The sequence below is a fragment of the Ylistrum balloti genome, unplaced genomic scaffold, assembly GCF_031769215.1.
Source record: "Ylistrum balloti isolate Yb309-2 unplaced genomic scaffold, AGI_CSIRO_Ybal_v1 Utg370078, whole genome shotgun sequence".
Taxonomy (NCBI): domain Eukaryota; kingdom Metazoa; phylum Mollusca; class Bivalvia; order Pectinida; family Pectinidae; genus Ylistrum; species Ylistrum balloti.
Window position 1 is genome coordinate 248,451 of NW_026782116.1, and position 14,787 is coordinate 263,237.

The 14,787-nt window shown below is 34.9% G+C and overlaps 1 protein-coding gene across 1 annotated transcript in view; it reads left to right on the top strand.

Moving 5' to 3' along the window:
• LOC132549823 (ATP-binding cassette sub-family A member 2-like) overlaps positions 1–14,787 on the top strand; it is a 71,835-nt gene that overhangs the window by 19,187 nt on the left and 37,861 nt on the right. The window contains exons 2-3 of the mRNA XM_060213796.1: positions 7,492–7,585; positions 8,377–8,491. Of these exons, the coding sequence (XP_060069779.1) occupies positions 7,492–7,585; positions 8,377–8,491 (209 nt within the window). The remainder of the gene's footprint in view (positions 1–7,491; positions 7,586–8,376; positions 8,492–14,787) is intronic.

Genomic DNA, 14,787 nt, shown 5'->3' on the forward strand with positions numbered 1-14,787 from the left:
GGACCTGTAGCATGATGTGATGAAGGGCTGCCAAGTTTGTTAAAATGATTTACCTTGATTTACTTTCAAGGTCACAGAGGTCAAACATGTTAAAATCTTTAAACAGCTTTTTCTCGATAACCAGAGTCCCAGTGTGCTGATATTGGGCCTGTATGATGGTGGGATGGAGGGCTACCAACTACTACTTTCACACTTTGCTTATTGATTCAGAAACAGTTTAATTTGTTAATATCATATTATGAACCATAATTTACACCTGCTGTGATATTGTTCTGATGATGGTAGGCATAGCCTACTGAAACATGTCAACAATAAAACATCAACTTTAACAGAATCCTGGACGTTGTTGCTCCTTCCATTACCTGATTGAATTTACCTCACTTGGAAGGCACTCTATTTGAATATTCTTCATGGAATCCACCTCGGAGTCTAATAACAGACAGACAACAAACTTTTTCCTGTAATACGTTTAATCTCTATGCCCATGATACATTGGATCTCTTTGCAGGATAATTGTGTTGGTTTACAAACATTTTTTTTACCTTTTCATTTATGCCGATCTTCATAGCATTAGGTATGTTAATGGTGGAGAACAAAACATGGCCATTTTGTTACTGGCCTGTAAATCAAGCCATTTTCTATTTCTGAATAACAAAGAAGCTTTGGTAGGGTCATGTTTTATGTGTAAGGACCTTGTCCGACCTTTTATGGCTATATGGGTCCAGCATCATATTGAAAACTATTATGCCCTGAAGATGGCCTGTCAAGTTAGCCAAACCATGTTATCTACCAGCACAGTAGCAGAAAGACGACAGGCCTGGATTGATTCTGGGTGGCAGGGCTAGCAAATTGCAAGTTTGTACAAATACATGACCTTGGATCATTATCAACAACAGTTGGATCAGTAGTGTCAAAACATTGAAAAGAACATTTCATGATTGACCAAATGATTTTGACCATTGCTTTATTTCACTGGACTTAGGTAGGAGGCGATCTCTTAATTAACCAGGGGCTGAAGGTCATACAGTAAAATGTACTATCTTTAGCTCTTAGCACTGATGCAATGGAGCGGAGGTATCTTAGTCTCTTTTCAATTCAGTAACCAATGACTTGACTTATGTTCAAGGTCACAGGACAAATGTATTAGATTCTACAATATTTTAAGTATCCTAGGGTATGATATGTAGCCTGTTTATGTTGTCTGTGTGAAAGAATGACTAAAAAAGACCAATTTTGAAGGCTACATAAGCAAAAATTTCTAGTTCAAAGTGTAGTGTACAGTATGTTTTTAACTATTTTTATAGTTTTGCCCTTGACTCACTTTGACGTTTATAGAAAAATGAGATATTTATGTGAGAAAAACAGGTCTATTTAGTTTCTTGTTTAAGACAAATCTGGATGTATTCATCACGTCTTGACATTTGCGTAAGTGTATTGATGTAGTTGTGACTAGAAATGCTGCTACGACTGGATAGAATGGGTGATCATTTACCCAATACACTGGGTTTTATCTATAGCTTGTAGGTCAGTGTAATGACCCGGTATGGTCAGATAAGTGATACCCTGGATAGATGACCATTTGCAATAAAGTCTTTGTTTAGGACATCACTAAACAGCAAGCAGCCTAGGAAGGTGTAATCCATTTTCTAGGGGTTGCTTTAATCTGACCAGCAAGAGAGAGAGCAGATCAACTACAACAGATGAAATGAATATTGTTTTGATATCTGAATTTTTCTGTATTGATAGTGGTCAATTTACTTCTGCCAAGGTGATTCACAAGTCCTGGTCAAAGTGATGTTGTGTTAGCTATGTGCCATATGTGGTCTTTATGAATAATATATATCATGTAGTACATTATGAAATAATTGTATTTCCGCAGGCGGTCATGGGTGTTAAAACAATCAATATTTAACATGTCACAACTGCCTTGACAGCTCTTGTTCATTTTCTAGGCAATAAATATCATGTATCATCACATTTTAGCGAGGAGGAAACATAAAATCGCTCTTAGCAGTAATCTTCCATCCAAATTGATCAATCAAATTTAGTTAAAGATGAGAACTTAACAGGATTGGTTAATCAACTTCCTTGAGTATCATGGTTGGCGATAGTTTTTATGATTTCGGATACTTCTGGCATTTTGAGTGGTGACACACTGATATCTAGATGTTTTGAATACAAGAAAAACTTTTGAGCTGTATAATTAATTCATTTCTGTAAAGAAGAACTTGAATTAATTTCTGTCACAACACACATTTTCTGGGTTCATGTTTACTCCCCTTTCAGAGTTTGAAAGCGGTCATATTCACCAGCTGTATAACCAAGTTAAAAGGGACAGAACAATCTTGAAGCATAGGTGTTTGTTAGTTTGCTGTATTTAAATAGCTATAGAATATATTTTTTTATATATATATATATATTATTTTTATATATTATTTAAATAGCTGAGATGGATATATTTCATAAACATACCTATAAAGTTATATATTTTTTCTTAAGTTTAATGAATGTTGGTAATAGGCTTGTTATTCATTAAATGTGTTTTTAACCAACTGCTGAATGTGCTTTAACTTGTAGGGTAATGAAGCTATAGGCTTTTTAACCAACTGTTGAATGTGTTTTAACTTGTAGGGTAATGAAGCTATAGGCTTTTTAACCAACTGTTGAATGTGTTTTAACTTGTCCTGTCATAAAGTGTGTTTAAGTTGTAAGCAGAGACATATAGTCTCCATGTCTGGTTACTTATTGTAGTGTTATCAGAGGACACATTTAAACAATTGGAGTTATCATTGTTGTCTAAGATATTTCTGTTTTTACCATAGCTTTACTGTTAATGACAGGTCAATTGGCCATTAACCTTCAAACAAATTTCCCTGATCTATAAGTGACATCACTATTTTTGGTCAATCTTGATAGTTAGCCAGTCAACAAATGATCAAATCCACTTTATCACTCTGATTAGAACTGTATCATACAGTGTAGATATTTCAGAGAATAACCTACAGGTATACACTCGATCAAGTCACTGACAGGGCAGTGACCATATCATAATAATATACATTGGTACCCTGTTAAACTGTTCTGGTCAGTGACAAGGTCATCACTGTGTACATTGGTGCCTAATTTTACTGTCAACATCAGAGACAGGATATAGTCACAGTAGTGCTAAGTTAACCTGTCATTGTCAGTGACAGGATATAGTCACAGTAGTGCCCAATCCTACTGTCATTGTCAGTGACAGGATGTAGTCACAGTAATGCCCAATCCTACTGTCATTGTCAGTGACAGGATGTAGTCACAGTAGTGCCCAGTTAAACTGTCATTGTCAGTGACAGGATATAGTCACATTAGTGCTTAGTTATACTGTCAATATCAGTGACAGGATAAAGTCACAGTAGTGCTAAGTTAACCTGTCATTGTCAGTGACAGGATATAGTCACAGTAGTGCCCTGTTATACTGTCATCGTCAGTGACAGGATATAGTCACAGTAGTGCCCTGTTATACTGTCATCGTCAGAGACAGGATAAAGTCAAAGTAGTGCTTAGTTATACTGTCATTGTCAGTGTCAGGATATAGTCACAGTAGTGCCCAATCCTACTGTCATTGTCAGTGACAGGATGTAGTCACAGTAGTGCCCAGTTAAACTGTCATTGTCAGTGACAGGATATAGTCACATTAGTGCTTAGTTATACTGTCATTATCAGTGACAGGATATAGTCACAGTAGTGCCCAATCCTACTGTCATTGTCAGTGACAGGATATAGTCACAGTAATGCCCAGTTATACTGTCATCGTCAGAGACAGGATAAAGTCACAGTAGTGCTAAGTTAACCTGTCATTGTCAGTGACAGGATATAATCACAGTAGTGCCCAATCCTACTGTCATTGTCAGTGGCAGGAAAAAGTCATAGTAGTGCCCATTGATAATGTCATTGTCAGTGACAGGATATAGTCACAGTAGTGCCCAATCCTACTGTCGTTGTCAGTGACAGGATTAAGTCACAGTAGTGCCCAATCCTACTGTCATTGTCAGTGACAGGATGTAGTCACAGTAGTGCCCAATCCTACTGTCATTATCAGTGGCAAGAAAAAGTCATAGTAGTGGCCATTGATAATGTCATTTTCAGAGAAAGGATATAGTCACAGTAGTGCCCTGTTATACTGTCATCGTCAGAGACAGGATAAAGTCAAAGTAGTGCTTAGTTATACTGTCATTGTCAGTGTCAGGATATAGTCACAGTAGTGCCCAATCCTACTGTCATTGTCAGTGACAGGATGTAGTCACAGTAGTGCCCAGTTAAACTGTCATTGTCAGTGACAGGATATAGTCAAAGTAGTGGTCAGTTATACTGTCATTGTCAGTGACAGGATATAGTCACAGTAGTACTTAGTTAACCTGTCATTGTCAGTGGCAGGATATAGTCACAGTAGTGCTTAGTTATACTGTAATTATTAGAGACAGGATGTAGTCACAGTAGTGCTTAGTTATACTGTAATTATCAGTGACAGGATATAGTCACAGTAATGCCCAATCCTACTGTCATTATCAGTGACAGGATATAGTCACAGTAGTGCTCAATCCTACTGTCATTGTCAGTGACAGGATATAGTCACAGTAATGCCCAATCCTACTGTCATTGTCAGTGACAGGATATAGTCACAGTAATGCCCAATCCTACTGTCATTGTCAGTGACAGGATATAGTCACAGTAGTACTTAGTTTACCTGTCATTGTCAGTGACAGGATATAGTCACAGGATATAGTCACAGTAGTGCCCAATCCTACTGTCATTGTCAGAGACAGGATATAGTCACAGTAGTGCCCAGTTATACTGTCATTATCAGTGACAGGATATAGTCACAGTAGTGCTTAGTTAACCTGTCATTGTCAGTGACATGATATAGTCGCAATAGGATCTGTTATATTATCATTGTTAAAGACAGATTTGATTTAGGACTTATAATATTTGTGAAGCACAGATACAAAGCTTTCTCCATGGTCACATGTTATATGCATTGCTTTCATAAGATGAGATGTTGGAGGTGTTGTCAGAGAGAATCTTTTCAGTGATAGAATATTTCCAACAGTGTAACATTTTTCCAGAGATACTCTGAAGTGTTGTAAGATAATTTGAATATGATTTACAACTCTGACCAAAGTTGTAGGATAAATCAGTTTTATATTTGAAAACGATTCGCAAATGTTAATATAATTGCAGAGTTTTGTATGAAAAAGAAAAAGGTTTTGAGCAAAATTTTGTCAGTATATGGGGTTTGAAATAGTATGGGGAAAAGGACAGTATTTCAGGGGCCTACATATACTGTTTTATGCAAAGTATATGTCAAGGCAGAACATGTCAAAATATTTACACAGAAAAATAAATTGCCAACTTGTAATAGAAAAGTTTTTCATTGTTGCCCCCAGAGGAAGTTTGATGGTTCACTAACATGCATCCACTATTGATTTTAACAACTTTGTGCTTTATGAAGTTTAAGAATGACATTTTCTTTGGAAACAAGGGATTTCAAACTTTATAAATTGGCGATGTATCAATTAAAATTTTGTGAAGGATTTGATATCTATTCTGTAATTGCATGTGTATGTTCTGTAGGAGGCTGTTATGTTATAGCTTTATATCTAGGTTTCCATCACACTATAAAACAGTCAAGGTTTGCTAACCTGAAAAACTACACTCCGGCAACAGCCTTTTGTTTCAGCCTATCTGATATCATCATTACAATGATAGGAGTAACTAACTCTATAGATATTGCATATTTGAATATCGTTAACTCAATAAACCAGTGCATGTCAAATGTTTTAATCATTCCAATAGAGAGTTAATATTTTAAGTTTTTATTTAAATAAAAAGATTAAAACAGGAATTTCAAATACACTGTATTTAAGTATGCCAAGTATAGGCTATAAAGTTTGTGGGAAGCGTTCATTGGTTACACTACAGCAATGTGATCGATTAGTTTTATTGATATAATAGTTGTCAGTGGAAACTGTAAAAAAATATAAACTTGTATGTAAAACTATATATATAAAGATCCAGCAATGTCTGGTAATAAGCCCTTGTCAGGTAATAAGTCCATGTCTGATAATAAGCCCATATTTGGTGATAAATCCTTGTCTGGTAATATGTCCATGTCTGGTAATTAGCCCAAGTCTGGTAATAAGCCCATGGCTGATAAGTCTGTGCCTTATAATAAACCCATTTTGATAATAAGCCCATGTTAACAATTGCTATTTCATTGTCCTGCAACATACCTCTTAAGTCCATATAGGCAATGCAATTACATAGAACTCCACCAAGGTGATATATGTTTTTTTTTTTTACCACTGAGTCATATTTCCTTTAGAGTACATGTGTGTTATTTCCATTCCTTAAAATTCTAAAGGTTAAAGTGTGAAAGGAACTCATCAGTTTCAATATCTGAACAAAATAAACCTGACATTTACTTCAGACCACCTATTTTCTTTGTTTGATCGTAGGATGCCACATTCAGAGTGATAAGTTAGAATTTCATTACTCTCTGTGAAATTATTTCATTAAGATATATCACAATACACTGTACACATAAGAGATACTTTACCAAACAGTAACGATAGTCACATATCTATATCTTTATTTGAAGTTTGGATTAAAGATTCTCAAAACTTGGCATTGTTGCTCATTCTACTAGTACATCATTGATATGAGTTGATTTAAGTTCATTTAGAAAATGATTTTCCTTCAGCTTACATAATTTAATCAGTCTGACAGCTGACATTAAACCAGAAATACATCACTCACTCCACCTTTTTGTTGTAGCCATGTATTTATGTTATTCAATTTGCGAATGTCACATTTTAATTTACTTCAATTGTATACCTGATATTGTGCTGTGAATTTCCTTTAATGGAATAATTAATTTGATGCAAGTGTTGTGAGTTAATGCCAGATCTAAGAGGATTAGTTACACAATACCACTGTGACACCTGTGATGTAAGACCTGCTTTAAAGTGCCTTGGATAATGTAACCATTTCTGAAATGAATTTCATTAATAAATGTTACATTTTAAAGGTTGACAGCCTTGGCCAGTATTGTTATCTATTCACTATTCAATGCTGAATCAATTGATGTTTGTCTGATCAAACTTGATGACACTTTTGAGGCTGCATCATATAGTCTAGGGTGCTCAAATCATCTTTCATACATGCTCTGTTATCCTTTGTAAACAAATACAATACACCCATCCTTGGTACGTGTTGTTAACACTGCCTCTTGATAATGACTGGATGTTCCATCCTCAGTTTTCATTTGATAGATTTAATTAGATATTTTATGTAATGGTTCTTGATTGTGCATGTCAAATTAGCACCAAACATAATAATTAAGACAACTTATCTGTATAATCAATATCTACCACCCTAACATAATGACCCACAAAGAGACCTGCTTGACAAGTACTAGCTGTATATCAAGTGTATGTGTTTATGTTACAGTTTGTGCTGCTGTTTGAGGTTTTCATCCCCCTTGTCCTGTTTGTCATCCTGATCCTCATCAGAAAAAAACAGCCAGCGGTGCCCATGCCACAAGGTAACCACCAAAATTGATCTAAATGTGTCGTTTTAATCAGTAAGATTCATATACACCTTATGTCTTGTATAACTCCTTGATCTGTAACGGATCACCGAAACTTAAATTATAAGCTACTTCTATCAAGTTGAAATAAATCAAGGGTGATCAAAATGTCCAGAATAAATTAACTGACAATATCAGGCAAGATCATTCTAAGTGATCATGAAAGTGTTTCCTATTTAAGTTATGTCTCGGACAAGAAAAGCAAACAAAAGGCAATTCCTCTGTAAGTGAGGATAGTGCAGTAATAAGTAATAATCTGACACTTCTCTCTGAATATACATGAAAAAATAGATAATAGTAAATTTATCTTAGTCTTCAGTGTTTTATTCTCACTACAAGGAATAAGAAAATACCAACATGGCAACATGATTATAATTCAAACTCAAATTCCATAAAACTAGGGCAAAATATGAACAAAAGGAAGATTTACACGAAGACTCCTGAAAAGTACAGGGAGAATAAGACCAGGTGTTCTGGTAGAGTAAGCACCTTCTGCTTCATGGGCGACAACCACCATCAGTTCAGTGGGTAAAGCACTTTCCTTTCAACAGAGCAAATGGGGCTCAAAATTCTAATCAGATGTAAGAGGTATGGAGTCACCTATCTGACTTAATAGGTTTCTCTATGTATTTTTGTTCCCTTTGACAGTAAGACTGCCTTCACACTTCTTCCTCTGTACACTTCTTGTCTTGCTTGGATATTGCTAGTGTATTTAACTCTAAATAAGTATCTTCTACTTGTTTCAGGAAACTATTTTGCAGAACCTTTACCATCTTCTGGTGTCGTACCAATTATGCAAATGTTTTGTGATGGTGGACTTTCAAAAGACAAGAATGGTTTCCGAGAGTTTCACCGTGCAAAGTATGTACCCGATGTCATGTCTTCTTTTTTTTTTCTGTAAAATTAGAGTGAACAAGTCATCTTCAGACTGAACTGTTCAAATCACCTTTCGTCTGTGATCTTGCTTTGATCTTGTCCCTTTGACGTTCTCCATCTGTCTTTGTACAATTTTTGTTATCGCTATTTCTTGAAAAGCACAACTTGTATTTTTTCTGAATTCATATGTAGGTCCCTTTTGGTGCTAATTTTTTTATGTTTAATTTTACGATTGATGGAAAATGCAAAATTGCCAATCAGCCATCAAATTCTTCTATCATTATCATTATTCAAGAATCTTTTTAAATGTCTGGATGTGCTGAAGTTACAAGGAAAAGATATAATTTTCAGGTACAGGTATTTCCAAGGTCATATAGGTCGCATTTATTGAAATACTCAACAGAATTCTAATGATGTATCAAAAACATCCAAAGGTTTGAACTCTTTGGAGTTTCAAGTGTTTTACTGACATAAAATGTTACAAAGTTTGGAAACGAAAATGACCTTTATCCATATTAAACGTCATTGGGTTAAGATTAGTTCTAACACTCAAATGAATGTTAATGTTGTAAAAGAGTCGTGACATTTATCCTGAAGCTTCCTTGTAAATCTGCTAACTTTACTTGATTCAAGTCACAATAAATTCCCAGGATGAAACATTGTTGCTCAGACTTTGAAATCATACGACTAAAACAGTAAAAACTTTTTTCTATACGGTGAACAAATTAATGGTTTTCCTGGAGTGTCTGTCAGAGTAGATGGTAACAACTGACTCTGTGTGGTGAATTTAGAGATGTGTTTGACCATCCCCACAATGACAGCTCCATGATAATGTTTTCTTTGTCAGAGACCAACAGTGTGTTTGTCGTGGTGACAGACAGATTCCATTGATATCAGCAATGTGTCTGACCTTCTTCATAATTTCACCATTCCTGTCTAACAGAGTTAATGTGTCACTGTAATGGCTGGTCCACACCTGACCATCAGTAGAAGGGTATATAGAAGATATATTACTTGGAGATTTGAACTCCTCTATCACCTTTGTCTCTGACAGTAGACTGTTGATCATCATTGCTTTCTTACCTTCTGACCAATGTTCATTTGTTGAGGGTTGTCTCTGATCATCTGATGCATCTATCAACCTGACTGTTCTGTTACTCTTGACCTGTGATGAGAAAATTACCTTTGTGAAAAGCAGAAATGCTTTTTGAACATATTAGTTCTTGACATTTTCTGCAAAAAAATTCTGGTTAACATCTCAGGTGATCCGTACAAGAACCTTCAGTTTGAAAAAGCATATCTCTTTGTTTCACCAAGGCCATGTGTCGTTACAATAGAACTGTCTTGCTGTTAAATCAATTTGCTTGTGTTATATTAAATAATGAAATGTTTTCTTCACTGCTTCACTTATAGTTGTACATGTTCATTAAATAATTGGTAATGTAAAACACAGTAGAATAACTATGTGTTACTCGTTGATGTCACATGTTTACTGGGTTGGTAAAACAAAGTTATCCAATTCCAACTTCAGAATGATAGATTTCATTAATCATAAATTTCCAAAGTCTTGGAATTTACATCTAAATGGACTTTCTTCTTATTCTGTTGATATGTCTGTTGCTTCCTGGCTTACAATTTCAGTGTTTCATTAAACAGGAGTCGAATCAGAATGAGAAATTCCTAGTGATAGGTTACTGATTTAGAAATAAAAATATGGTATATACATGGAAGGAATGTGACGATGTATTTACATAGATCTGCAGCTGTGGTAGCCCTATTACTTCCTAAATGTTGTGTGAAGTTACCGACAGAACAAGACCTGTAATAAAGAGATAAACCATGGAGTACTTTCATGAAGGTTGTATCACAAATCATGGTGTTTACGTATGCTAGTCAGGTTTGCACTAGATGACCTTGTGATAAACCACTTTAAAAAAAAAAAAACAGTGTAACTTTTAGCCTAATCTCAAACAGTGGAGTAGCCACTCATTCAAATTATAATCTGATCATATCAGCCCACCACCATCTGATAAAAGGCTGTTTACAATGCCCACTGTCTCTAGTTGTCCAGCCTTAAACAAACATGGCCTCTAGTTGTCGTAAAATTATTGTAGACAGGCAGACATGTTGAATTTGGACAACCAAGTTATGTTATTGCAATTTCTCAGAAAGTATTAGAAAGATTTTTCTCTGTAAACTTTGTTTTGCACCTTAACTGAAAAAAAAAAAATGAAAACAAGAACAATGGTCATATTAAAGTATGACACTTTTTGTTGGCTATTTTTTTCTGAAAGAAAAATGCATGGCTGATAGTTTTGGGTAATTATACTCATCATTTTCAGTTACAGGTAAATATACCCATGGTTCCTAGTTAGAGGTAAATATACCCCTGGTTCCAAGTTAGAGGGTTATATATCCCTGGTTCCTAGTTAGAGGTAATTATACTCCTGGTTCCTAGTTAGAGGTAATTATACCCCTGGTTCCTAGTTAGAGGGTTATATATCCCTGGTTCCTAGTTAGAGGTAATTATACTCCTGGTTCCTAGTTAGAGGTAATTATACCACTGGTTCCTAGTTAGAGGTAAATATATCCCTGGTTCCTAGTTGGAGGAGAATGTGTGAAGTTTTTGAAATAAATAAAAGAGCAATCAATATTTTATCAAACATGTAACCAACATTTAACAAATGATGATATAAATTATATACAGTATGTAATTTCTGAGTATAGAATAGAATAAAATGACACCAAGTTCTACACTCCTTGTCAACAACAGGTCGAGGCAGACAGAAAGTAAGAGAGAAAAAGGTAATGGAATATGAGTTAGGGAAAATACTTGATACTGGAGAGAGAAAATAATGAATTAGGTTAACAGATGATTTACTGAAATATGAAATAGATTTGTTGCTTATTTATAATTAATGAGGTCTTTAAAATCTTCTGAAGAATTACTAAATCTGTAAGACATTTTGAAATAATGTGATGAAATAAGTCTTAAGTTCAGACTTTGCTGAAGGTGCTCATTTGCTGTCTCTGGAACTGATTCTGAAGAGCAGAGCCCAGACTTCTGTAAAACCTGTCTACATCTGTAATTGATTTTTCGTGTACCACATAAATGATGAAATTTATTGCGTATTTATCCACTGTCTGTTTTGACAGGAATATAGATATAGTAGTTGGAGTATCAGAGATTACTATTCAATCTTTATTTTTTATTTCATAAGGAAAAAAAACCCAAGCTTTTCAAAAGTTTACCATGATGTCACTTATATATGAAGATTGATAGAACCCAAAGGAAATATTCTTACTATAAAATTGTGCAGATACAGATACTGTCAGTTTTCAAAAGATTGTCTCAAAAAGGATTATGTATGTCATGCAAGCATTGACAGGAAGGTCTTACAGGACAAGGGAGAGTGATCAAATTGTTTGTTTGCTGGGTAACAACCTTCAAACAGCCAGAATCATTTTAAGGCAGTGCTTCTTTGTACTAGTTGATGGCAACCTCACTGAAAAGCATATAAAATGCCCATCACATGCCATCTACAGCAATTGGGGTGTCTCACACAAGAACATAACCACATCAGCACAGACTGGTGTGTTTTTAAGTTTCCTGAGCAGTATAGACTGATATGGGTAGAGAGTTTGGAACCTTACACCTCAGACCTTCACCTGATACTAAAGTTTTAACCAATTGAGCTATTGTGTCTCCACAAGGAGATCAAATAGATATAGTTATACAATATATACACATGCAATATAATTCTATCAGTCATAGTTTCATGTTCTTAATGCATCACAAAAATAGCAAATTGAATATAAGTAAACATATTCTGCTGCAAGACCAGAGTCAGGAGATAGGCTTATTACAGGACATTCAAATATCATTTGTTTATAATTTTCCAAAACTGCAAAATGTATGGATGGGCTTTTTAACTGGCTGCAGTTTGTTGCTGGATAATACACATTGTTGTACAATAGGAAGGTTCCTCAGCTTAATTTACTCATGTAATAAAGAAGGTTTCTACAGTTGCTAATAATACATATCATGATTCTGACGTACAGAATGAAATACACAATTGGCAACTCTTACATGTGAAGGACTTGTTTTTGTCTTAGTGAAAAATTAATGATTTAAAGTTAAGCTACATCAATGGTAGGCTAAATGAACTCATTGCAGCCATCAGGCTACTCTGAATTATTCATCAGTCACAGTTGAAGATCTTCTGCCAACATTTGTAGCAAATTAATTTGAAAATACCAGAACTTGACAAAAAAAAAAAAAAATTCAGAAGGCCTTGCTGTTTAGAAAGTAATACAAGTCTTTGAAGCGATGGTAAGTGAGTTTGCATACCTATGACCTGATGTTAAACTGTATGAGAGTTGAGTCTTCCTGTTAATTGGTAATTACTGGCTACTAGCCTGTAATATAAGTGTTGAGTATCAATGTTAATGACCAGATTTTGACTTGTTAGTGTCTAGTCTTACTGTTAATGACCTAATATTGAACTGCAATTGTCTAGTTTTACTATTAACGACCTCTAAGTGTCTAGTCTTACTGTTAATGACCTGATAGTGTCTAGTCTTACTGTTAATGATCTAGTAGTGTCTTGTATTGCTGTTAATTACCTAATATTGACCTGTGAGTGTCTAGTCATTTTAAAGACCTAAAATTGACCTGTTAGTATCTTGTCTTGCTGTTAATGATCTGGTAGTGTCTAGTTTTACTGTTAATGACCTGATAGTGTCTAGTCTTCCCGTAAATGATTTAATTTTTGGCCTGTTAGTGTCATGTCTTACTGTTAATGACTTGATACTAACCTGTTAGTGTCTAGTCTTACTGTTAAACATTCTGTTAGTGCCTAGTCTTACAGTAAATGACTTGATATTAACCTGTTAGTGTACCTCTTACTGTTAATGACCTGTTAGTGTTTTTCTCTTACTGTTAAATGACCTGATATTGACCTGTGAGTGTCTTGTCTAACTGTTATTGACCTAATAATAATCTGAGTTACTGTTCCTACTGTTAAAGACCTAATAATGACCAGTGAAGTGTCAATATTTCAAACTCTTTGTATGACCATAGGATTGTTCTATTCCTTGAATGACCGTTCAGACCCCAGATTCAAGTGTTCTGTGCACTGTTTAGACCTGATGTACTGCTGTTGGCAGTGACAAGTGATGTAGCATGTGTACACACCACAGAACATCCATGTTGTACATGTTTGATAGGATTTCTTACTGTCTGATCTAGCTGTAATTTCTGTCACTGAGGTCCAGATGGTCAGGATAGACAAGCTTTGGAGGAAACATTGTGTGTGGTACATTGATTGTAGGCTAGGACATGTAGAGATTACATTTAGTCCATGAGGTCTGTCACTGAAATTACAGCTGATTTGAATTAAAATATCACAGAAAGAATAAGTGTGTCCTGTTCATGTAGTTTTATACAAATACCAATTAATTGTCCAACAATATATTCAGTGCATTGTTATTTGCATTGATAACTGAATATTGTTAACATTTGTAGCTGCGTTTTTAACTACAGCTTTGACATGAATTATGTGGAGTATGGAGCTTTCCTGTTTTTTTTTTAAATAAAGTACATGCTGGTTGAATCATCATGGGTCAGTGATCAGAAACTTCGTTCAAATGAATATGTAATTATTCCGCCTAATTTTCTGGAAATCATTATATCACTGAGGTTATGAACAGGCCATTTAGCTGTCTATTTGTCTGGCTGTGAATATATCTGAATGTTTACTCCCGTTTCTGAAGAATAGACTTTATTTTAATTAATGCAAGATGTAACGAAGTTCCTAATTGATCGATGAAAATGATTTTTAGTAGTATAACTACTTTACAATATCTGCAAATGTATTAAACTGACATAGACATTGTGATGATAATGATCTGATCTCAAAAGTCCAAAGGTATTTGTTTCCCATTGAATGCTACTGGTTTAAAAATACAAAGGAGGTGTCTGTTGTTTCTGAAAAATTAACAACAACAACAACAACAGCCACTCCATATGGAACAGTATCATTATAAATGACATTGCAAAATATAAGGTACTAAGTTCAGCTCTCTTAAAGATTAGCCAAGATCACTTTCTGTTACAACAATCACGTTCTTGTAAAACATATCAACATGATTCATGTACTATTTCTTCTTCATTGGATTATGAACTCATGTTTCAAGGTCAGGGGATAAAGGCCAAGTTAATTTTGGGGGGTAATTACCTGGGTAAAAAAAAATCTGTTTTCATTGTGATTTTAGAGAAA